A 25,904-nucleotide genomic window follows, 5' to 3' on the forward strand; every position below is an offset into this window, starting at 1 on the left:
CTTTTTCTGCTGGGAGACTGGACTGAGACAGACTGCAACCTACCTGAGAGCAGTGGAGGGAGATCGGACGCTGTTTTAGAACCCCAGAAGTAAGATCCAGACCTCAGAGAGCCTGTAGTGCAGTTAAAGGGCCTGATGCTGAGGATACCACCAGAGGTTGCAACAGATCCCTCTGCCTGGCCAGTGAAAAGAGAACCTTAGCTGACACAGGACTGGTGAGCAGCTGATGGCCAACCATAAACTAGTTTACCAGCAGAGAGACTAGGCACACTGGACCATTGTATGAATAGACTCTTAAAGGGACGATACTCCAAGCACTCCAGTGTAGGGTCCAGGGGCCCTACCTAACTGGCCAGCAGAAGGTTTAGAGCAGGAGTACTATTGATTACAGACTGTTGCTAAGGTGATCACCTATAGGCCATGTCCCTAGTTAGGGTTACCTATAGCAGGTGTAAGAAAAAGGTGCAAACTTGGACATTTACTGTTTGCTGCCTGTTCAGTAAACTGTTCAGCTGTTGCATTAACTATGTTTGATGCTGTTTGATTGTGCAGTTTATTCTTCTAATGCTTTAAAATAATGTGGGATATACTGTATATATAGCTATGTTTGGGGGTACTTATACGCACGGGTGTCTGCAAGTACTTCCTCATCCCAGCCAGATATGTCAGAGAGCACAGAGCTGCAGGGCTGCTGATAGAAATTGTGGGGCCCTATATAGACTACCTGACAGGCCCCCCCCTCAAGAAAATATTAAAGCTATATTTCGCTAAAAAATACAATAAAATCATTATTAGCAGACACAAATACAACATAACCCACAACATTCCTGTTAAATCTACAGTAAAAGATAAAACTGAGTTAAAAAATAAAAATGAAGATGAGATAAAAATATACAGGCTGAGCTCTGGGATCAGAGAGACAGAAGGTGAGAAACAACATTACAGAGATAACAAACTCAGAAGCAGAACATTAGAGCCAGAGCTGGGAGGGGGGCCCACAGGGAGGGGGATTAGTGAGGGACGACTGTCTCTTTCTCAGCAGATAAAAGCTGGCAACAGGGAGAGGGGGAGAGACCAGCTTTCAGCTGCTAGAAGAGGAGTCCTGCAACCGTCGTCCATCACTAATCCCCCTCCCTGTGTGGGCCTCCCTGTGTGCTCGGCCCCCTACAAGAGGACCGGTGGTCCCCCTCTATCAGCAGCCCTGTGGGCACAGGACCCAACACATCAAGTGGCTCATTCGGGGGTAAGCACTACACTTTTTTTAAATTTGCACTGAAGCTTGTATTCATATATATATATATATATATATATATATATATATATATATATATATAAAAAGACTCAAGTTGCACTACTCAAATTACCTCCAGAGCTGTCCCTTCAGTAATCTATTTTCATCACATGCTATTCCCTTAGATGTCTGGAGGACATACTGTGAGCAGAGGGCATCATGGGTCAACACTCATTGCGCCAGGTAATCACAACAGTGCAGTGAGCAGTGCTGACACAGCACTGAAGACTGACCAGTCTGGAAAAGTGTCAAAGTTGAAGAAGATCCTGTGCCATCACATGACCAGCCTGAAGACTTCGGAAAAGGTGAGTGGGTGTCTTCAGGGTAAGTGGGGGGGGGGCACTGGGGGGATGCAGGAGTTTGAACAGGGCCACCTTAATAGCATTATGGGCCCCTGGGCAAAGTAGGGCACTGGGGCCACTATCAGCCTGCCCTGATTTACGCAACTGCTCTCAAGAATTAAAGTATAAATAGTTGATAGAATTAAACATATATTTATTAGTACTTTTAATAAAATGTATTTTAAACAATAAGAAAACATGCTATGAATCAAAGACTAATCAACACAAAGCTCACAGTACGGGGGGGAGACAGAAATGCACAGTACATGGGGGGTCAGGAGGGCACAATACTAGGAACAGGAGGGCACAGTACAGGTTTCAGGACACTGCCCAGGACACGGCCATCCCAGGACACCTTAGTAAAAAGCGTGACTGTCCTGGCAAATCCGGGACAGCTGGCAAGTATGATGTAATGCAAGATAATCATAGGGCCCCCATGCATTAGGACATCCCTGAGTGTGAAGCCTAAAGTTGGGCTATAAAAACTCACCTCCACTTAATTCTTGTGGTGTTGCGTCCAGTACTTGCCATCCTCCATAACTTTCACCTAACTCATTTCTTGTGAACCAGCTCTCATTCCAAACATGGTAGTTCCTGCAGATAAAAAAATGTGAAAGGCTAGGTTCACCTTTTCAGGCACAATTTAAATGTTCATAATAATAGAAGCCTTTTCTAATGTCTTTTCTGTCCAAGCCATCCCAATGTGCTTATCTCTCACTTACCTAGTCCATGGCAGCCTTCAATCTGCACCTCTCTGTTCAAAATTTAAAAAAATGGATTATGAGTCCCGACTTCCTGTAGCATGAAGTGACCATCCAGGAAACTTCATATCCCATCGTGCACTGCCTTACTGCATCAGTGATTAGGGCTTGTTTTACTTCTCTGGACCACACCTCCCTCATTACTACACCATCATTTTTTTATTTCCATCCACTTTCCTACTCCTTCCATCAAAGTGGCCATACACTGTACAATTTTTTGTACAACCTCCTTTAGTTCTACCATCAACTATGTAGTGCAAGGGCCTGCCTGATTTGATACAAATAGAATAGATTGTTCAGGTGGGTCCTTTTATTCCATAGTTTTGGTAAATCTAAAGGAAATTGTACAGAGATTGTACATTCAGATTGGATAGTGTATAGCCATCTTTATACAAATACATAGTAGGGAGTGGGTGGAGAAACTCTTGTAGGCCCCATTCATACAGCCTAGTGGGAGCGCACTTTTTTTTTGGTGCGCTTATCCCCCGACATGCATAGGGCAGCCCATTGATTTAAACGAGCTGTCTTACATACGACAAACGTGGGAAAGTATCTCATAGGGCATTTTGGCGTGTTGAGATTAGCATATTTTTTCCAGCACATTTTGTCATGCATTTTTTGCATGTAGAAAAATGTTTGTTCGTTTCCACGTTTGGGGTGCCACGTTTATAGACTTCCAGAGCACACACTTCTCCTTCTCCTACAGTTCTACTCTACGAAGGCTGTTATGTGATCACTCAGCTCCTGCACACTCTGCCAAATAAACGATTTATGCAAGAAGAAGGTTATGTACAAAACGATCGATCAGTAGAGGAAGACACTAGCTGTGTATTGAGGGAGAATGCTCATAGATGTTACTGTCTAATTGCACAATGTCTAAACAATTTTCTTTAAAGTGTATGTCAAGCCACAAAATTATTTTATTTTATTTTTATAGCATGGAGAAGGATCATAACCCATTTCTAGTTTTCCAGGGCTCTGTTAGAAAGATTTTTAGTTTCTGTCCTGGATTTAGCAGAAAGGAAGTGAGGGAAAATCTGCAACAGGGATTGAGACAGAAATAAAAATCTGACAGGGGTTCAAGCCTTCCCCTATTCTGCCTAATAAAACTTTTTTTATTTCTGTCTTTGTTGATGTTGAAGAGTTACCCTTGCTTCCTAAATCAACAGGACATGAAATAACAGGATATATCAGGGAAATGGCCGTAGAACAACTGGCAACATTGGCAATACTGGAAATGCATTGGCACAAGAAGATTGAACAGGGGCACGCAAATGCTCAACGGCGCGAATGGACGAACGCGCTTGCGCAACGGAGTGAATTGGCGAATGCACATACGCAATGGCCTATATAAGACTGTTTCTGAGTCCATCACATTGCTGGATTGTCATCAACCTTCCTGTGTTCCTGAGCCCTGAGCATTTACCCTTGGAATTCCTTGCTCCTGACCTATATGATCTGCTCTCCTGGCTTTGACCCCCTGGCTTGTTCTACCGACTCTGCTGCTGTCTCCAGTGAATGCTCCCGGCTTGCATTACAGGCTTTGCTATTTATTCCTGGCTTGCCTTCCTGTGTATGAACTCGGCTAGTTCCTTCTCTGCTACATGCCTTTGCTTCTGATGGATCCGCCTGACTTTCACTACCGTCTTCTGTGTGCACTGCTGCCATGTACTGCTGAGGTTCTCTAAGAAACTCCTGCCCAGCTGTGTATCCTGCTGCATCCAGCATACATTAGGTGACCATCGGTCCTACTCTTCAGAACCCATCCGGCAACCTGTGATTCTTTGGGCACTGCACCTTCTGTACCATCTTCAGGGGTATACTGCACTTAGCCACAAGGGGAGCCCTCTCTGCATTTCAGCCTCCGACCAGGTAAGTGACAGGATAGCTCCCTAATGGAGCCCCAGATAACAGTAACAATTCAATGGGAGGTGCTAACTCTTCCTTCAAAACGAATTTAAAAGGTTTTGGCTGGTTGTATATTTTAAAGCCTAAACTTAGTCAAAAAGCGTTTTTAAAAAAAATCAGCACACGGGATATCACTTAAAGTCAATGTTATGTGTCCCTTGTGCTGCCTCTGAAATCTTCCTCCTCCAATCCCCCGCCGCCGTAATCATCTGGTACCACAGGGGATAGCATTGCTGAGGGACCTGTCATATGCACCCATTAACACTGCTGACTATGCCCATCCATTCCGCCTCCTCCTCTATTCAAGGAAGTTGTACTATAGCTTCTATGAAATACTATATATGAATCAGGGATGGGGTGGGTCAATGAAAGGACAGCCTCCTCTATTCATAGATGGATTTCATTCCTAGAAGTTATAATACAACTTCTATGAATGGAGGAGGGGTAGGAAAGGTCGGGCACATAGGTGTGCAAAGCCTATTGCATTAGGGTGTGCACCCCAAAGCTCAAACACATATGCGTGTGTGTGCATGTGTATATATACTGACGGTGTAAGTAGAGCAGTGGACGGTGTCAGTAGGGTAGAGATCGGTGTCAGTAAAGTAGAGGTTGGTGTCAGTAGGGCAGTGGATGATGTCAGTGTTTTTTTTCATTTTTATTATTTTGTTTTTTATTATTTTTACTTTTTTTTTTTTTTTTACAATATGTTTAGGAGCCTCATTAGGAGACTTTGGTGAAATATCATAGGTCCAAACAGGGGGAATCTGCATTACACGGGGTGATTAGGGTGTGCCCACACCTGGCACATCCTGTGCGCACGCCTATGGTCAGGCATAGTTGGCATTCTTGATTAGAGCATATGGTCCCTCGGTTTTATTAACCCGTGTGGCACCAGAATATTGCACTGGTGGGGGATCTGAAGATGCAAAATTTAAAAAAATCTGTAGCCAGTAGCACAAGGGACATGTTGCAATGAATGTAAATAAATTCCTATGTGCTTATTTTTTTTGTAACATTTTTTTTAAAATAAACTTAGACTTTAAGCATTTTAACAGATATGCAATGTAAGGGCCTATCTAAAAATCCATCAAATTTAAATTCAATCATCTGGAGCCTCACACTACATACTGTAGCATTTGGGGAGACTATATGGTTTTTGTATTGGGGCACTTGTACAGAAGGTAGGGAAGTAATGCCTCCCTGCTTGTTCATGTAAGATAGGATAGTAAGAAAATACCTCATCTTTTGCCATCTGGTGCCTAATATGTGAGCATGATGTGTCATTGCCAACCTGTTCTACTGCATTCTTTTTGCAATAAATCACAGGGCTTAAATTGTTTTCCTGAATCAGAGCTACTAAACAATGTCAATGCATTGAGAAATGTTCACAAAGGAGAACATTCAGTTTTTCTTCTGCTTCTGAATCCTTACAGAAGTTGAGGGACTTTTACATAAAGGCTTGTATTCTTTCTAGTATAAAGCTGAGGGGTTGTAGCAATGACTTCCTCAGGAACTGCTGAGTTCCCGTCCCATCTTTTGGACCCTACTATAAGCCCATTTGCCATTCTCTGGGACTGGATTTTAAAGTTGATGAACTCTCCCCTGGCAGCAGGCCTGAGAGGCAAAAAAGACTACTTACAGTGAACCTCCTATCCAGACAAAGCCTGGGAGCAGTGGCGTAGCGTGGGGGGTGCGGAGGGGGCCGTTGCCCCGGGCGCAACATTTAGGGGGGCGCAATGCTGGCTGCCTCCTCCTAAATTCACTGCCCTGTGTCCCCACGCTATGGCCACCATGTTCAGTCTCCAGCGCCCTGTGATTGGCCGTATGGGGTCATGTGCGGCGGCGCGGCTGGCCTGTCCATGATCGCGGTACATCCTGGAGTCCCGCCTCTGCACATGTTCAGTCTTCGGCACCCTGTGATTGGGTAAATGGGGTCATGTGCGGAGGCGGGACTCCAGGAGCAAGCGCGATCGTTAACAGGCCAGCCCCGCCGCCGCACATGACCCCATACACCCAATCACAAGGCGCCGGAGACTGAACATGGCGGAGCGCGGGGGACACGAAAATTCAAGATTGTGAGCCGCCGCTGTCTCCTCCTCCTGCTCCCCTCCAGACCGATGGAAAGCAAAGAAGAAAAGGTGAGACTCCCTCGCGATGAGAGTCGTGTTGCTGGCCCGGGGGGGGACACAGTCTGGGAAGAGGGAGCAGCCAACCAGAGAGAGAGTGAGTAGAAGAGGAGCTAGAGTCATGCAGTGTAGTGGTCAGTATAGAAATACTGTAGGTAGGATAGTGTAGTGGACAGTAAAGTAGTCAGTGCAGTATAGTGGACCGTATAGTACAGTGGTCAGTGTAGTGGACAGTATAGTGTAGTGGATAGTATAGTGGTCAGTGTAGTGTAGTGGGCAGTATAGTGTAGTGGGCAGTATAGTGTAGTGTATAGTGTAGTGGACAGTATAGTGGTCAGTGTAGTGGACAGTATAGTGTAGTGGACAGTATAGTGGACAGTATAGTGTAGTGGGCAGTATAGCGGTCAGTGTAGTGGGCAGTATAGTGTAGTGGGCAGTATAGTGGTCAGTATAGTGGGCAGTATAGTGTAGTGGACAGTATAGTGGCCAGTGTAGTGGGCAGTATAGTGTAGTGGACAGTATAGTGGTCAGTGTAGTGGGCAGTATAGTGTAGTGGACAGTATAGTGGTCAGTATAGTGTAGTGGGCAGTATAGTGTAGTGGTAAGTATAGCGGACAGTATAGTATAGTGGACAGTATAGTATAGTGGACAATATAGTGGTCAGTGTAGTGGACAGTATAGTGGACAGTGTAGTGGTCAGTATAGTGGATAGTGTAGTGAACAGTATAGAGGTCAGTATAGTGTAGTATAGTGTAGTGGACAGTATAGTGGTCAGTGTAGTGGACAGTATAGTGTAGTGGACAGTATAGTGGTCAGTGTAGTGGGCAGTATAGTGTAGTGGACAGTATAGTGGTCAGTATAGTGTAGTGGGCAGTATAGTGGGCAGTATAGTGTAGTGGGCAGTATAGTGGGCAGTATAGTGTAGTGGACAGTATAGCGGTCAGTGTAGTGAGCAGTATAGTGTAGTGGACAGTATAGTAGTCAGTGTAGTATAGTGGTCAGTGTAGTGGACAGTAGAGTGTAGTGGTCAGTATAGGAATCAGATTGGTTAGTACTATTGTAGGAAGGGAAGGGACAGGACTCGGGGAGTGCTAAAAGTCCACAAATTACTTGCCTTGCCCCAGGCGCTGACAACCCACGCTACGCCACTGCCTGGGAGGCAAAGATCCTTTCAGAAGGGCTCCCCTAATATTTATCTTGATCCCCAGCCCACATCACTGGCAATAATCTCTCAGTGATTTGCCAAGGTGAAATAATTATTTGTAAGTCATATTATATTACTCTGTCTACTGGAGTACACCCCCAGCACCAGGCATAAGCAAAATATGTTCTGAGCTTAGGGGAAGCCTAACAAATGTTGAAACTAATAACATTCAGAGCTTAGGAAAGCTACAACCTAGATGCCCATTAACTTTAGACCAGTGTGACTCCTACTGTCAGAACCCGGGCTAAGCCTGCGATCTCTGCTGGATCTGGCAATGTCTCTTCTTGCTGAGCCACCTGAGATGCTGGACAGCTCCCTAGACAATGATCGTGTGTTTCTCTTGAACCTTGAACCCTTTGCTCCTCTCACAAACTTCCTATTTAAAGTGTAATACCCTGGACACACGATCAGACATTGATCGGACATTCTGACAACAATCTCCATGGATTTTCTCCGACGGATGTTGGCTCAAACTTGTCTTGCATACACAAGCTCGCACAAAGTTATCGGAAAATCCGATCATTCTGTGACGCGGTGACGTAAAACACGTAGGTCGGGACAATAAACGGGGCAGTAGTCAATAGCTTTCGTCTCTTAATTTATTCTGAGCATGCGTGGCACTTTGTGTGTCGGATTTGTCTACACACGATCGAAATTTAACCGATGGGATTTTGTTGTCGGAAAATTATATAGCAAGCTCTCAAACTTTGTGTGTCGGAAATTCCGACGGAAAAAGTCCATTGGAGCCCACACACGATCGGAATTTCCGACAACACAATCCGATCGCACTTTTTCCGTCGGAAAATCCGACCGTGTGTACAGGGCAATACTAAACCCACAAAAGTAAAATAAGTCTGTATATGCAGTAAGGCATATTTGTTATACTCAATGTGGAACCTAAGGGGTTAATCCTGTGCATTGTGTAAAAAGGCTGTTTGATTCTGTCTTCTCTGATCCTCCCCTTCTTCCACTGTTACCAATTCATCACCTGATAGTACAGAGCCTTAAGGGCACTCTGCACATGCTCAGTTTGGTATGTATTGCTAGAGATTTTTTTATTTTCTTGGGAGGGTGCATGTGATCTTTACAGGGCCAATCGGCACTGTCCAGACAGAGGGTCAGGGGTCTTGGAGCTTCATAGGACAGTCAGAGGAGAATAAAAACTCCTCCTACAAGCTTTAACCAGTGCTTGGCCAGACACTTATAGAAGTCACAAGACTGCTATATACTACTGATGAGAAAAGGTATTTAGCATGTTATATTTACTAAAATAATTGCATTTCTGTGTTCTGTGTACTATGGGAGACCAGGTATAGTGAATGCAGGGCCCTGTGTTTAGTAACACTTTAAGCCATGCCCTTGCATTTCCTGTTTGATAGATTATTGTGCTGTCTCCAGCCAATATCTTACTCTTGTCACTCCTGCTGCCATCTGTGTCTCCGCTATCACTCGGTACCTACCTTTGGCTTGTTCCATAACTACGCTTCTGCTTGATCCCAACCTGTGATCACTTGTTACCGACCTTAGGCTTGTTTACTGACTACGCTTCTGCTTCATCCCTACCAACTATATCTGCTACTGGACCCCGGCTTGTTCACCTCCTCGGGGGGCGATGCTGCGGACTGGTATTACCACGCAGCAAAACCCATCTCCACCATCAGGAGCTCTGGTGAACAGAGGTTAGTGCAGTACAGAAATTTGAATGCATTTCTTTAGTACTGTATGGGAAAGCTAGAACTACTGTCAGATTTTTTAATTCTCTATGTGCTGCTATTGCAGATTTTCCTTTACTTCCAGATTGGTAAAACTATTGGAAACAGGACAGGAAGTGAGGATATGTTGTGCTAATGAAAATGAGAAAATAATGATGGCTGGGCGGTGCGGCTCTCGTTCTGGGTGGATGTTATATGACGGCCTCCCAGAACGACCGCTCAACCGTGCCTTGTTGCTAGGATATGGCGTGACCCCGATCTGTGTAAAAAGCCGCGGCCGCAGCTCTTTAACCATGTGATCGGCTGTGTCCAATCACAGCCGGTCTCATGTAAACACGGAGATGCCGGTAATCGGCGCTCCTCGCCTCACACTGACAGAGTGTGAGGAGAGCCAATCAGTGGCATCTCCTCACAGGGGACAGCTAGGTTTGTAATCATGGCACTGATGATCAGTGCCCTGATTACAATTAAGTGCCCACCAGTGCCAGCAGTATTGCCCACCACTGCCAGCAATCAGTGCCAACCAGTGCCCACAATTGCCGCCAATCTGTGCCCACAAGTGCCTGCAATCAGTGCCCACAAGTGCCAGCAATCAGTTGCCATTAGTGATGCCAGTCAGTGCTGGCTATAAGTGCTGCCCATCAATGCCCATCACTACTGCCCATTGATGCTCATCACTGCTGCCCATCAATGCCACCCATTAATGCCCATCAGTGCCCATCAGTGCCGCCCATCAGTGCCGCCTATCCGTGCTGCCTATCTGTGCCCATTAGTGCTGCCTATCTGTGCCCACCAGTGCTGCCTATCTGTGCCTAGTGCCCACCAGTGCCACCTATCAGTGCCACATATCAGTGCCACCTATCAGTGCCCATAAGTGCGGCATATTTGTGCCTCCTCACCAGTGCCACCTAATCAGTACCCATAAGTGCCGCCTCTTCATTCCCATCAGTGCAAATTTACTTACAGAAACTAAGAAAAAAAATTTTTTTTTGGTCTATTTTTTTTTTTAGGAAAAAATAAAAAACCCAGGAGTGATTAAATACTACCAAAAGAAATCTCTATTTGTGTAAAGAAAATGATAACAATTTCACATGGTTATAGTTTAGCATGACTGCGCAATTGTCATTCAAAGCGTGACAGCGCTAAAAGCTGAAAAATGGCCTGTGCAGGAAGGGGGTGTTAGTGTCCTGTATTGAGGTTTGTTTAAATTTCCTTAGATATAAGCAGTGCTTTATGCAGTATATTACAATCTAATGTTACCAAACATAAAAAGAACAATATCATACCACAGACTGTCTTTACCCATCGATCTGCCAGAACTGCTGTATATGCTGTCAATACTCAAATTGGAATCCTTGTCATGAGCTGAAACGAAGTTTGTAATCACTCTGGTTGGAATTCCCAGACTTCGGAGTGCTGGAAATTGTGATAGAAAGTCACATGTCATAATTGTATCAAGGTATACAGATCAAACCCTTACAGCGTAACTTCAGTCATTTTTTCATCTTTCCATCTATTAAATCTTCTGCCCTTGTTGTTTTAATTTTGGGTAGTAAAACATTTTTTTCTGCCAGTAAATACCTTATACAGCCTACTTCCTGCTTCCTGTCTGGTAAAAAGCCTAGGTTTATGACATCATGCACAGCTCTCTCTCTCACTCTCATGAGAGTTTGCCAGGAAGGGAGGGGGTGAGTCATAAGAGGACCAATGCGAGCTGCAGAGCTGGAGGTGTGCCTCTGTGTGTCTATGTAAATTCAGGAAGTGAACAGGCAGTAGCTTCAGCTGCCAACAGTTAAAATGGATGCAGCCAGACTCAGTGGAGGGAGATTTCTGCAGCATATTTGGCAAGTACAGAATCACAGTATATAAAAAATAATATGCAAAGTGGTTGGAGGGAAGCTTCAGAATGGCAAAGATGTTTTTATTACAAATTATGTGAGCAGACTGCAGTTCCTCTTTAAATACGTGCCTGGCAAAAGAAAGGCTACTTGGCTGGGAACTGGAAAGCAGGTCACAGCAAAAATGAATTTTCACCATGACATTATAAGAGAAAATATTAGTGTTTGATTTATCAAGGAATCTGAAGGGTTAAGCCTAATACTCTTATGTACAGTTGTGCTCATAAGTTTACATACCCTGGCAGAATTTATGATTTCATGGCCATTTTTCAGAGAATATGAATGACAACACAAAAACATTTCTTTCACTCATGGTTAGTGTTTGGCTGAAGCCATTTATTATCAATCAACTGTGTTTACTCTTTTTAAATCATAATGGCAACAGAAACTAGCCAAATGACCCTGATCAAAAGTTTACATACTCCAGTTCTTAATACCGTGTATTGCCCCCTTTAACATCAATGACAGCTTGAAGTCTTTTGTGGTAATTGTGGATGAGGCTCTTTATCTTTTCAGATAGTAAAGCTGCCCATTCCTCTTGGCAAAAAGCCTCCAGTTCCTGGAAATTCTTGGGCTGTCTTGCATGAACTGCATGTTTGAGATCTCCCCAGAGTGGCTCAATGATATTGAGGTCAGGAGACTGAGATGGCCACTTTGATAGCAGAAAACAAATGCTCCTGTGCACGAGTGGATAACCAAACAGTCTATGTATCTTGATAATAAATGTCACAGGCCTTGCTGCCCTCAAGGATAGAGGTAGCCTAATAGTCAAAGAGAAAAGGAAAACAAGGGCGCACCAGTCTTGTGCATTATCCTTTGGATGTATTTTATTAAAAGTGGTCCCTGTTATCTCCTCCGTGACCTCTGGAGTTCATCATTTGTCCTAGACCTATTGCTGTCATTCGGAGACTATTTACATTGCAAGATTTCTATAGATGTTTGTTAGTAGTTTTCCTTTTATCTACTTTTAATAAAATACATCCAAAGGATAATGCACAAGACTGGTGCGCCCTTGTTTTCCTTTTCTCTTTGACTGAGATGGCCACTCCAGAGCCTTCACATTATTCTGCTGTAGCCAATGACAGGTCGACTTGGCCTTGTATTTTGGATCATTGTCATGTTGGAATGTCCAAGTACGTCCCATGCGCAGCTTCCTGGCTGATGAATGCAAATGTTCCTCCAGTATTTTTTTATTACGTACTGCATTCATTGCCTTCAATTTTGACCAAATTTCCTGTGCCTATGTAGCTCACACATCCCCAAAACATCAGCGATCCACCTCCGTGTTTCACAGTAGGAATGGTGTAACCTTTCATCATGCCTTGCTGATTTCTCTCCAAATGAAGCGTTTATGGTTGTGGCCAAAAAGCTTAATTTTGGTCTCATCACTCCAAATTACTTTGTGCCAGAAGGTTTGAGGCTTGTCTCTGTGCTGTTAGGAGTATTGTAAGCGGGATACTTTTTGGCATCTGCGTTATAATGGCTTTATTCTGGCAACTCGACCATGCATCCCATCTTTCTTCAAGTGCCTCCTTATTGTGCATCTTGAAACAGCCACACCACATGTTTTCAGAGAGTCCTGTATTTCACCTGAAGTTATTTGTGGGTTTTTCTTTGCATCCCAAACAATTTTCCTGGCAGTTTTAGTTGGTCTACCTGACCGTGGTTTGGTTTCAACAGAACCCCTCATTTTCCACCTCTTGATTAAAGTTTGATTCATGAGCGTCCGCAGGTAAGGGCAAGGGGGTCAAGTGCCCCCCCCCCCCCCAGCAGGACTGGTGCTACCTATAGGCAAGTACGCACAATCAGTCGGGGGGGGCCGGGAGTCACATAAGCAACATGGAGTGGCAGGGAGTGATGGTGTTTGCAGCCCCTGAGCTGAGGGGAGGCAGCGTGGCCAGAGGCAGGGAAAACAAAGCTCTCCCGCTGCTTGCCTGTTACCTTTCACCTGCTGCCTGGACAGCGTTTGCTAATGCTCAGCCCAACCAGATTACTAATGATTTATCTCCCCTCCTCTCCTCCTCCTCGGCTCAGACTGCCGGCAGTGTGTGCTCTGCCTGGACATGTGTGAGAGGCCCAGCGCTCCCTTCTAGATAGAACACCCACTGCATGGGGCCCCAGCCTCATTTGAGCTGCTTGGCATGTGGAGCCATCCATCAGCCTTTTCTGGGGTTAGTAATCCATTTAATTTTCTCTAATGTCATCTGAAGCTTGCAATAAAGAAATTGATTGGAGGGGCGTTCTCCATACTAATGATTGTGTGTGTAATGTATGGGGGTCTAATGTATCTGTGTGTATGGGGGTGTAATGTATCTGTGTGTATTGGGTGTAATGTATCTGTGTGTATGGGGGTGTAATGCATCTGGGTGTATGGGGGTGTAATGCATCTGGGTGTATGGGGGTGTAATGCATCTGGGTGTATGGGGGTGTAATGTATCTGGGTGTATGGTGGTGTAATGTATCTGTGTGTATCGGGGTGTAATGTATCTGTGTGTATGGAGGTGTAATGTATCTGGGTGTATGGGGGTGTAATGTATCTGGGTGTATTGGGGTGTAATGTATCTGGGTGTATGGGGTGCAATGTATCTTGGTGTATGGGGGTGTATTGTATCTGTGTGTAATCTGTGTGTATGGGGGGTGCAATGTATCTGGGTGTATCTGTAATATGTCTGTAGTCTCTGACCATGATAATGACAGTCGAAAAAGGGCGGAGCATGGGTGACCTTAAAATAATGCCCCCCCCCGAGAAAAGGTCTGTGAACGCCCATGGTTTGATTACTGCTGATTGGCATTCTCAATTCCTTGGATATCTTTTTATATCCCTTTCCTGTTTTATACAGTTCAACTACCTTTTCCCGCAGATCCTTTGACTTTTTTTTGTTTTCCCCATGACTCAGAATCCAGAAACGTCAGTGCAGCACTGGATGAAAGATGCAAGGGTCTGTCAGGAGTCCAGAAATGCATTGACCTTTTAGACACACAGACTAATTACAAGAAAACAGATCACAGTGAGGATGGTTACCTTTAATAGCCATTCAAACCCCTTTGTGTCAACTTGTGTGCATGGTATCAGGCCAAAAACACCAGGGTATGTAAACTTTTTATCAGGGTCATTTGGGTAGTTTCTGTTGTCATTATGATTTAATAAGAGTAAACACAGTTGATTGATAATAAATTGCTTCAGCCAAATGCTAACCATGGGTGATAAAGTTTTGCAAAGTGTGACATATAAGCCCTTGAAGAAGAAGCAAACCTTGTTCTGACTTTAATACCACAAACAACCAAAACAACATTTCTGCTCTGAGCACATTTTTTTCCAGAAATTGCCTGGTCTACTTTGGCACTCTGATTCTCATGTCATGATCATCCTTTGGCTCCAGGCCTTGACTGGATTTCTGGATTTGTTTTGCCTCAACTTTAAGAGATGTATTAATATATACTTTGTAGTGCTATTTGTCTTCTTGAACTGCATGTGCATGTTCAAATGGGGGCAAAATCGATTGTTATTAGGATATTTTCTTTTAAAGTTGAATGTTATTCATTCATAAAAAGTGGTTCAGGAAAAAAAACAGTAGTATGGCCACTAGAAGAGATAGAATTATTATTTTTTTATTTTTTTTTTATCATCAGCTCCTTCTAGTGGCCATAATTCAGTATTTTCCTGTTTCTCTCTATTCTGTACGAACAAAGAACATGTTGACTCCATTCCCACAGACGAATACACATGCAGTTTCACAATGTGAATTGCTCTCCGTTTTTTCAAGAAATACACCCCCAAGTGTATGTGTGTGAAAAAAACACATTCAGTACATCTTTTTGATCAATGCACTTTTCCCCCATTATATTTCTCTTTAACCGCCTCCTGCCCACCGTATAGACAAATGACAACGGGCGGGATCCCCTTTTGGTCTCACTACGATTGCACGCCCGCGGGGGCGCGCAGGGTGACGATCGCGAGCACGCTGTGTCCATGGGACAAGGCATGACCCTGATCTCAGTAAGGAGCCGATGACGTGGCTCTTCACCCATGTGTTCATGTACATATTCATTAGCACACCATGAATCTTCAGTTGTCGACCAAAGGTTTTAATTGCAGATAGATCACATCACAATGACAAGTGCAACGTTTGGAGCCACGCAGGACCCGTTCACATGTAAACACGCAAATACCTGCAATCGGCTCTCCTTGCCTCACACTGTGTGTGAGGAGAGGAGAGACGATCAGCGGCATCTCTTCACAGGGTAGACCTGTACAGATAATCAGGGCAGCCCCAACAGTGCCCAGCAGGGATGCCAGTCCTTTCCCATCAGTGACACCAATTTGTGCCCATCAGTGATGCAAATTTTTGCCCATCAGTGAGGCCATTCTGTGCCCATCAGTGATGCGTTGTGAGAGCATGAAGTGTGTTACTGGCAGGATCACTGGTGAAAAATAAATTAATAAAAGCCTGAAAAAAGAAAATGAATTCAGCTATCACCTAAGGATTACTAACCTACACTATATATCATTTTTATCAATGGGTTTAGATACAGTACATTTTAATCCTTCACAATATCTTAAACTGCCAGACCTGCCCTTTTCCTGCTTTGCTGCTTGCCCTTTTATTTCTTTGTTTCGGGCTCTTACTTCCAAGGTTTACTACATATATATATATATATATATATATATATATATATATATATATATATATATAGTCAGGTCCATAAATATTGGGACGTCACATCGACACACTTCTAATCTTTTTGGCTCTATACACCACCACAATGGATTTGAAATGCTTTAACTGCAGACTTTCAGCTTTAATTTGAGGGTATTTACATCCAAATCAGGTGAACGGTGTAGGAATTGCAACAGTTTTATATATGTGCCTCCCACTTTTTAAGGGACCAAAAGTAATGGGACAGATTAACAATCACCCATCAAACTTTCACTTTTTAATACTTGGTTGCAAATCCTTTGCAGTCAATTACAGCCTGAAGTCTGGAACGCATAGACATCACCAGACGCTGGGTTTCATCCCTGGTGATGCTCTGCCAGGCCTCTACTGCAAATGTCTTCAGTTCCTGCTTGTTCTTGGGGCATTTTCCCTTCAGTTTTGTCTTCAGCAAGTGAAATGCATGCTCAATCGGATTCAGGTCAGGTGATTGACTTGGCCATTGCATAACATTCCACTTATTTCCCTTAAAAAAGTCTTTGGTTGCTTTCACAGTATGCTTCGGGTCATTGTCCATCTGCACTGTGAAGCGCCGTCCAATGAGTTCTGAAGCATTTTGCTGAATATGAGCAGATAATATTGCCCGAAACACTTCAGAATTCATCCTGCTGCTTTTGTCAGCAGTCACATCATCAATAAATACAAGAGAACCAGTTCCATTGGCAGCCATACATGCCCACGCCATGACACTACCACCACCATGCTTCACTGATGAGGGGGTATGCTTTGGATCATGAGCAGTTCCTTTCCTTCTCCATACTCTTCTCTTCCCATCACTCTGGTACAAGTTGATCTTGGTCTCATCTGTCCATACGATGTTGTTCCAGAACTGTGAAGGCTTTTTTAGATGTTGTTTGGCAAACTCTAATCTGGCCTTCCTGTTTTGAGGCTCACCAATGGTTTACATCTTGTGGTGAACCCTCTGTATTCACTCTGGTGAAGTCTCCTCTTGATTGTTGACTTTGATACACATATACCTACCTCCTGGAGAGTGTTCTTGATCTGGCCAACTGTTGTGAAGGGTGTTTTCTTCACCAGGGAAAGAATTCTTCGGTCATCCACCACAGTTGTTTTCCGTGGTCTTCCAGGTCTTTTGGTGTTGCTGAACTCACTGGTGCGTTCTTTCCTTTTAAGGATGTTCCAAACAGTTGATTTGGCCACACCTAATGTTTTTGCTATCTCTCTGATGGGTTTGTTTTGTTTTTTCAGCCTAATGATGGCTTGCTTCACTGATAGTGACAGCTCTTTGGATCTCATATTGAGAGTTGACAGCAACAGATTCGAAATGCAAATAGCACACTTGAAATGAACTCTGGACCTTTTATCTGCTCCTTGTAAATGGGATAATGAGGGAATAACACACACCTGGCCATGGAACAGCTGAGCAGCCAATTGTCCCATTACTTTTGGTCCCTTAAAAAGTGGGAGGCACATATACAAACTGTTGTAATTCCTACACGGTTCACCTGATTTGGATGTAAATACCCTCAAATTAAAGCTGAAAGTCTGCAGTTAAAGTACATCTTGTTCGTTTCATTTCAAATCCATTGTGGTGGTGTATAGAGCCAAAAAGATTAGAATTGTGTCGATGTCCCAATATTTATGAACCTGACTGTATATATATATATATATATATATATATAGCACCCTCTACCTTAGATAGGTAGCTGCTAGCGTAGGTTTTTGTCTAAGCTGCCAGGGCAGGTAACTTTAGGCAGGCCTATGTTGTGAGCTAGGCCTATTTGTTTTGCTCTGGGGGCAGGGGAGTGGTTTAGTATAGCAGTAGGTGACTGACATGTACTTCAGCTCTTCGGCGCCTCCTTTGTATCCAGGGAGAATGTACTGGAAGAGGGGCAGCGCAGAGAGCGACATGGGGTGCATGTGAGCAGCTCTGACCAATCCCCAACTAGGATTGGCAGGGGGCAGGCCTCCTACATATATCCATGGTCAGCCTACTGGGGGAGGAGTTGTCGGCTGGGTGAACTGGATGATGGAGTGTTAGACTGTCCTGTCTGGGGGAACCCCCTTTCTGGGGGGGTGTACCTCAGGTGGGGAGTTTGAGAGCTGGAAGGGAGCCTCTCCTTACACGGTCATGGATAGGAGTCCTGGAACAGGAGCTGGAGGAGACAGTTGGTCAGCACGTCCGGAGTAAAGTCATTCAGGAAGGATCCAGGGCAGTCATGAGTGGAAAGCACAGTGGAAAGCTCTGGAAGAGACATGCCAGGGGAGCTGGATATAGAGCCAGAGGGAGAGACTGTGGGAGTTTGTGTCAAGTCACTGCAGCCAGTAGGGCAGGCAGGATTTGCAAGTCGAACTTGCTGGGATCAGTAGTCCATCTACATTTATTCTTCCCAAGTAAATCGGTTGCTACCACAAAGGGGTACTGCAGACCCCGGCCTACAAAGGGCCATCAAGTAAAGACACTGGGACTTATGCAGAGTAAGGCCCAGTTATGTTCTGATGGTGTGACAGGATTACTAAAATTGGACAGTGAAGTAGCGTGCTGGAGGAAGTGTGCTGGAAGAAGTGTTCCGAGGTAAAAGTCTGTCAAGTTTAGGGTTAGCCCTTTTATTCTACAAAGTACAATTCATCCTATGGGCATCCCTCCAATGTCCCTTTTCCCCAGCCAAGTTCAATCCCCTAATAAAACAACAAAAACAAGCAAGAGACTGTTCATTGACTGAGAGGTGTGTCTAATGGATGTCTGGCAGCAGGGTGAAATGTGTGGATGCTGTAACACCTAGCAACCCCATGGGGCCATCACTATATATATATATATATATATATATATATATATATATATATACACTGAAACAATCAAACTATGACCTTGGAGGATCATGCAACTAAATCCATGTCTTCCAAAGATTAAGACAAATTACTTTTTATCACCTTAGATAGCTACAGCTGGGGACACAATGGGCCCATTGTGTTGCCAGCTCCAGAACTCCCAAGCCCTCTTGGGTGAGGGAACCTTTTAAACAGGGAAATGCATGTCACTTTAGTGTGCTTTTAGTGAATGGTTGGACAGGGTTGGCACTGGCAGTGTCCAATGTAAGGAGAAGGTCCAGATGAGAAGGGAGAGCTCAGGGAAGGCTTCTTCATCGGTACTCTGATGGTGGCTGGTCAGGTAGCAAGGAGCTAGTGCAGATTTCTGAAATCGTTCCTCTGGTATTCTGCCAAGGAACTGAAGCTGTCCTCTGGCAACGTGTTTTGATATATGCTGAGGCTGATTATTCACTGTACTGTTGTATCTAGTGCCAAAGACTGGTTGATCTGTTCTACTAAAAAGCCTGCTCATGATCGATATATAATCCTTTAATGCATCACATTCTATGTGTGAGTGATTCCCCCAAAATTAGGCCCTGACTAAATGGGTGTGATAGATTATATCCTTTGGATAATACTAAATAAAGGAATGAATTTTGAAAAGATAAAAGACAGTATTGGCTTATCGTATAAGTGTGTATTGTATTTTAAATTGGGGGCTAACTTACTAGCTATAGGGAATGTCAAATGGAGCTCCTAACGTACCCAGGGGGGGTGGCGCAGTGCTACAGAGGATTGTCAGAGACTGCTGACCACTCCTGAAGATGGTGAGAGATTAAGGACATGCTACATGCGTAGCTGAAGTCTTGGTATAGCAGAGGTCTCCAAACTTTTTAAGCAAATTACCAGTTTACTTCAGACTTTAGGAGGGCCAGTAGGGGTAGAAAATGCCCCAAACTTGGTGGTTAGCAGGGGTTAAAAAAATTACATAATGCTTGTGAGGTGTAGGAGGAGGAATAGAGCCCCATAATTGGTATCAGTGGGAAGAATAGTGCCCCATCGTTGGTATCAGTAGAAGAAACAGTGCCCCATCATTGGTATTAATGGAAGGAATAGTGATTCATCATTGGTGTCAGTGGAAGGAATAGTGCCCCATCCTTGGTATTAGTGAGAGGAATAGTGCCCCATAATTGATATTAGTAGGAGGAATAGTGCTCCATCATTTGTATTAGGTATAATATATATATATAGAATAATCCCCATCTATGGTGTCAGTGTGATGAAAAGTGCTCCATCTTTGGTGTCAGTGGAATAAATAGTACCCTGATGTATATAGCTTATATGGAACTATTAAAATCAGATCCATAAATTATAAATGAATATGAATTATGAAACGTTATGCTAACCACTCTACATACATTTTAAAAACCTATTGGCTGATTGCTGTGATGTATACTACCATTTTTTTTTTCATTTGCCTTCATTAATATTAACAATGAGAAGATGTCAAGTCCATATTGAGCCATATATTCATAGATCTCACTTTTGTTTATAAGTTACCTGTACATAAGACTCCAGCGAATACCCAGCATTGCCCGTATTTAACTGGCTTATATCCTCGTCTACGCCACATGGTAAGAATCTCAACACTTCCATTCCAGTTTGAAGGATCAACACCACCTGAGAACCGAGTATCCCAGTTTCCTTCCAGAACACCCTTATCATCAAAGCTATTTATCTGGAAAAGGAAGACATTAAAATTTGATTTATGCCTGGAAACTAAAACTGTAATTTAGTGCTTCTGGGTTGCATTGCATTGATAGTTCCACGATTGTATTGAACAGACCTAGAGTAGCAATGACACAACTGTGACAAGCATATGAGTTGGCAAGGTGACATCTTGGGCCTGTAGCCCAATTTAGGCTTGTTCAACGCAACTTCTAATACTGTGACTGATACAATCAATTTGGAGAAATTAAAATACGCATTATTGCTGGATTTGTTTCCCTTGGCAATCAATCAGAATTCTTGTTATTTTTTTTTTTTTAAAGAAAGCGGAACTCTGACTGATTCTCATTGAAAAGGACTATTAACAGGGTCATTTTACATTTGCATATTCCCAATTGTGTTGTTTCAACAATGGTACCAAAAGATGACTCGAGTTTGTAAATGGGTAAGAAACAATCCGGGTGTCTAAAATATATTTTGATCCTGTAAACTTAAATCATGCAAGATATTGCACCAACAAAATCAAAAAATCACAGCTCTGTGCATCCCTGTTCCCCGTTTCAGGGACGAATCAGGGCCGATTCTATGCCTGAATTTCGGCTCTGAAATGGAGCCAAAGACGCTCAGCGTTTCTGTGCAGTGCGCTCCGCAGCCGCCCCGGAGATATGTGAACCGGCTCCATAGGGAGCCAGTCACATTCTCCTACTATGCGAATTAGATGTGGGGAAACGCACATCTAATTCGCATAGGTGTGAACCCGGGCTCAATTAATTGATTTGAAATAGTGACAGCAATTATACAGTGTCTCACAAAAGTGAGTACACCCCTCACATTTTTGTGACATCTTTTCATGTGACAACACTGAAGAAATGACACTTTGCTACAATGTAAAGTAGTGAGTGTACAGGTTGTATAAGTTTAAATTTGCTGTCCCCTCAAAATAACTCAACACATAGCCATTATTGTCTAAACCACTGGCAACAAAAGTAAGTACACCCCTAAGTGAAAATGTGCCCAATTAGCCATTTTCCCTCCCCCGGTGTCATGTGACTCGGTGTTACAAGGTCTCAGGTGTGAATGGGGAGCAGGTGTGTTACATTTGGTCTTATCGCTCTCATGAGAAATGGGCGATCAGAAACCGTGCATGCGCAGGGAGGAGTCACGTACACGCGCTACTGCGCATGCACGATTGCTGATTGGCCATTTTTCTTGAGGGAAACTGATCGGATCTGACATGTTTACATGCTTATTTTCACTATTTTAATGTAAGTGCACTATGATTTTAATAAATTGGATATTGATATAGTATCAGACTATATGGAGTTTTATATTTTATATACACTCTGACATCTAGTTCCATTGATGGTCTTCTGATACTGTTTCCTGGTTTATTGCAAGCCTTCCGGTATACACCATCTGTGGCCATTAGAGTTGATATCCGGGCTTCCCTCCAGTGGATCAGAGATCTGATTACCGTATTTATCGGCGTATAACACGCACTTTTTTCCCCTTAAAATCAGGGGAAAGTCGTGGGTGCGTGTTATACGCCGATCCCCGCTATCGCTATGTGAATGTCGGCGATCGCCGCCGACATTTACATAGCGAGTAGTTTCAAATATGGCGCCGCGGACTTCGGAAGGACTCGGCGGTGCTGAACGAGCGCCGCCGAAATCACAGAGCCGAGATACACATAGTCGGGTGTATTCGGCTCTTTCCGGCGCCGCTCACTGTCACGCCCAGTCCCGCCATTGGACCTGTGTTATGTCCATCATAGGGCGGGACTGGGCGGGACTGTGAGCGGCGCCGGAAAGAGCCGAGAACCCTCGGCTATGTGTATCTCGGCGGCGTTCGTTCACTTCCGCCGGCGCCGAGTCTCTCCGAACTCCGCGGCGCCATATTTAAAACTACTTCTATGTGTATGGCGGCGGCGGCGGCAGCGGCAGAAGGCATGGACACTAGGCTGCACTGGGGACAAGGCTGCACTGGGGACAAGGCTGCATTGATAAGGCTGCACTGGGGATAAGGCTGCATTGATAAGGCTGCACTGGGGACAAGGCTGCATTAATAAGGCTGCACTGGGGACAGGGCTGCATTGACAAGGCTGCACTGGGGACAAGGCTGCACTGACAAGGCTGCACTGGGGACAAGGCTGCATTGACAAGGCTGCACTGGGGCAAAGCTGCACTGACAAGGCTGCACTGGGGCAAAGCTGCACTGACAAGGCTGCACTGACACTGAAAAGGCTGCAATTACACTGAAAAGGCTGCAGATGAACACTGATGAGGCTGCATTGATGGGCATTTTAATGTAAGTTTCTTTTCCTTAAACTTCCCTCCTAAAAGTTTTTTTCCTTAAAATTCTCTCCTAAACTTGGGGTGCGTGTTATACGCCGGCGCGTGTTATACGCCGATAAATACGGTAAGTGCTGTTTGACCTCCCTGAATAAGGGGGGTAGCTGGCTTTCTGGTAAGCCTCCATTTTAGTTCTGGTGATGGGTGTTTGATCTTCACTTCTAACAAGGATTCTTCCATGGTATTTTCTTAATGGACTTTAGTTTGATATTTGCTATACATGAGTTTTGTCTGCACAGGATTGCACTTTATTTACATTTATTATAATACTTTATAGATGTGCTTTGAGACTTATTATGGTCTCCTTTTTTGAATGTTTTATTGATTATACATATTGTTTGATTGCACAGTATTCCACTTTATTTGTTTTAGCACTGCACTTTATTTATATATAATTTGTGGGCCTGGTATCTGGGTTATAGCGTACAGCTGCTGGTGCTCAGTTCCAAGCGCGGATATAAATTTTTTCTTTAATCAATAATTAAACATGAAAACTTGTCTGTCACACAGAGATAAACCACCCTAAGGGTGCTCAGAAAGCCCACACAGGGGACAAAATAGCTCAGCACTTCCATTACCCACCTGACGTGGGTCACAATCGCTTCCAAGTTCTCCATATCAATTAGTAATTATGGAAACCATAGAAGTCTAAACTAGAAAAGAAAAAGGGAAGAAAGAAAAAAAGAAAAAAGGTAAAGGGGGAGGTAAGGGAAAAATGCCCAAGAGGTCCATCAGAAAGTCCACTGCCCCCATCCGCACTCTTCAAGTGTCCAAAGGTTGGAGGTATTTAAGCCAAGGGTCCCAAACACAATCAAACCTAGCAGATCTGTCTTTCAGTATACTGACCAGCTTTTCGTGTAACATGATCCAGAACATTTTGGATTTTCTTTAAGGCTGGGTTCACACTGGTGCGCTGTGCGACAGTGCATGTGATTCGCACTGCACTGCAGTGCAAATCACATGCAATATTTGTGAGATGCGAATTCATCCATACAGATTGAATTTGCATCGCATTTGGACCAAAGTCATGCAGGACCCTTTTTTTTAGTCCGCACCAGAATCGGATCTCATGGGTCAGGTAAAAGCCTCCCATGGCTACCAATACCATCTCTATGCTGACGACACCCAAATGAATCTCTCTACCCCTCAGCTCACTTCTTCGGTCTCACGTATCACTAATTTACTAACAGACATATCAGCCTGGATGTCACACCACTTCCTCAAACTCAATCTATCCAAAACTGAGCTCATGATTTTTCCTCCCCCACGTGCCTCTGCCCCTGATCTCTCTGGCAAAATCAATAGCACTACTATTAGCCCGTCCCTGCATGCCAAGGTTCTAGGTGTAACCCTGGACTCTGAACTATCCTTTCGGCCCCACATCCAAACGCTTTCCAAATCTTGCCATCTTAACCTCTGCAACATCTCCAAAATACGCCCCTTCCTAACCAATGACACTACAAAACTCCTAGTTCACTCCCTGGTCATCTCCTGTCTTGACCACTGCAACTCCCTCCTCACGGGAATACCTTTACATAGGCTATCCCACCTTCAGTCCATCATGAATGCTGCTGCCAGGCTCATCAACCTTACCAACCGCTCCATGTCTGCTACCCCTCTCTGTCCATCCCTCCACTGGCTTCCACTCACCCAACAAATTAAATTCAGAATTGTAACAACAACTTACAAAGCCATCCACTACATCACTAACCTAGTCTCAAAACACCAACCTACTCATTCCCTTCATTCTTCCCAAGACCTGATGCTCTCTAGTTCCCTCATCAACTCCTCCCAAGCTCGCCTCCAGGACTCCCGAGCCTCTCCCATCCTCTGGAACTCCCTACCCCAATCTGTCCGACTAGCTCCTGGTCTGCTTGATTTTAGACAATCCCTGAAAACCCTTCTCTTCAGAGAAGCCTATATGACCCCCACCTAACAACTGTACATTTATTTTCTCCACCAGCACATCCACCACAGTTACTACCTCTTGTATCTTTTGACCTTCTCTCTCAGATTGTAAGCTCTAAGGAGCAGGGCCCTCTGATTCCTACTGTATTAAAGTATATTGTATTTGTACTGTCTACCCTCAAGTTGTAAAGCGCTGCGTAAACTGTTGGCGCTATATAAATCCTGTATAATAATGTCCGAATTGACAGTTCGCACTGCAATATGCAAACCGATCAGGGGATGTCATTAACCTTGTATTGCTACCCAGAACGAGATCCTTGTTTAGTGCAGGAGGAATTACTACAACTTAAAATATATGTTTGTTTAATGCAAGTAATACCTAAATTTGACCTGATATCAGTCCCTGTACAGTAGAGCCTGGGGGGGGGGGGGGGGGATCCACCCCCAAGTGCCTATCAGTTCTGCTGCAGACCAAAGAGCATATTTATAGGAGGAGAGTACAGAGTGACAGACAGATAAGCTCATCAGTCTTTTTCTTGTCTTTTCACTGTCACAGGATAGGGGAGAAGAGACCTGTAAGTAAACTGCAGCAAAGGAAGATCAGATCCTCTTCTCTGCCAGGAGGGACTGTGCTCTGTGGCAGAACTGTGTAACTGTCAGGCTTAGATAGACAGAAATACAAATTCTTTGGCAGGAAAATCCCCACATATTTATCTATTTCATCTGTGTATTTAGTTGTTTGTCTGGGGTCCAGACTGACTGTAAGACAAATATAGTGAACTAAAAGAGTGTCTGTGAATGACCAGCCCTTTGAAAGGTGGGAATGGCAGTAGATAATCACCTTAGTACAGCAGGAAACTGGCAGAGTATCACCAGCATGGTAAGAGTCAGAAGATATCACAAGGTCAGAAAATGTCCAAGGATGAAAAAATGTTGGATGTAGCTCCTAATTGTTGCATTTAACCCATTATGACTTAAACTTTAAAATGCCAGCATCTGAGAGCTGTTCAAGCATTGTTTATAGCAAATCTTTAGTTTCATTATATGGAAACGTACCATTGCGCTGAGCACTCTACCCACATAAGCAGGGTCACATCGTTTTGAAGCGTCCAGGGTCTTATCTTCCTTATAGTTTAAACTTCTGTTTAACATTTGTAGACATGTCTCCAAAATTCCATCTTCATACTAAAAC

At 44.0% G+C, this 25,904-nt stretch overlaps 1 protein-coding gene across 1 annotated transcript in view; it reads right to left on the minus strand.

Annotated features, from left to right (window-relative positions):
• The window catches only part of LOC141113286 (protein-glutamine gamma-glutamyltransferase E-like), a 78,191-nt gene that overhangs the window by 26,505 nt on the left and 25,782 nt on the right, over window positions 1-25,904 (minus strand). The window contains exons 5-8 of the mRNA XM_073606319.1: window positions 25,769-25,897; window positions 20,286-20,463; window positions 10,630-10,759; window positions 2,123-2,226 (exon numbers count right to left, since the gene is read on the minus strand). Of these exons, the coding sequence (XP_073462420.1) occupies window positions 2,123-2,226; window positions 10,630-10,759; window positions 20,286-20,463; window positions 25,769-25,897 (541 nt within the window). The remainder of the gene's footprint in view (window positions 1-2,122; window positions 2,227-10,629; window positions 10,760-20,285; window positions 20,464-25,768; window positions 25,898-25,904) is intronic.

Source organism: Aquarana catesbeiana, linkage group LG12, assembly GCF_042186555.1.
Source record: "Aquarana catesbeiana isolate 2022-GZ linkage group LG12, ASM4218655v1, whole genome shotgun sequence".
NCBI lineage: Eukaryota > Metazoa > Chordata > Amphibia > Anura > Ranidae > Aquarana > Aquarana catesbeiana.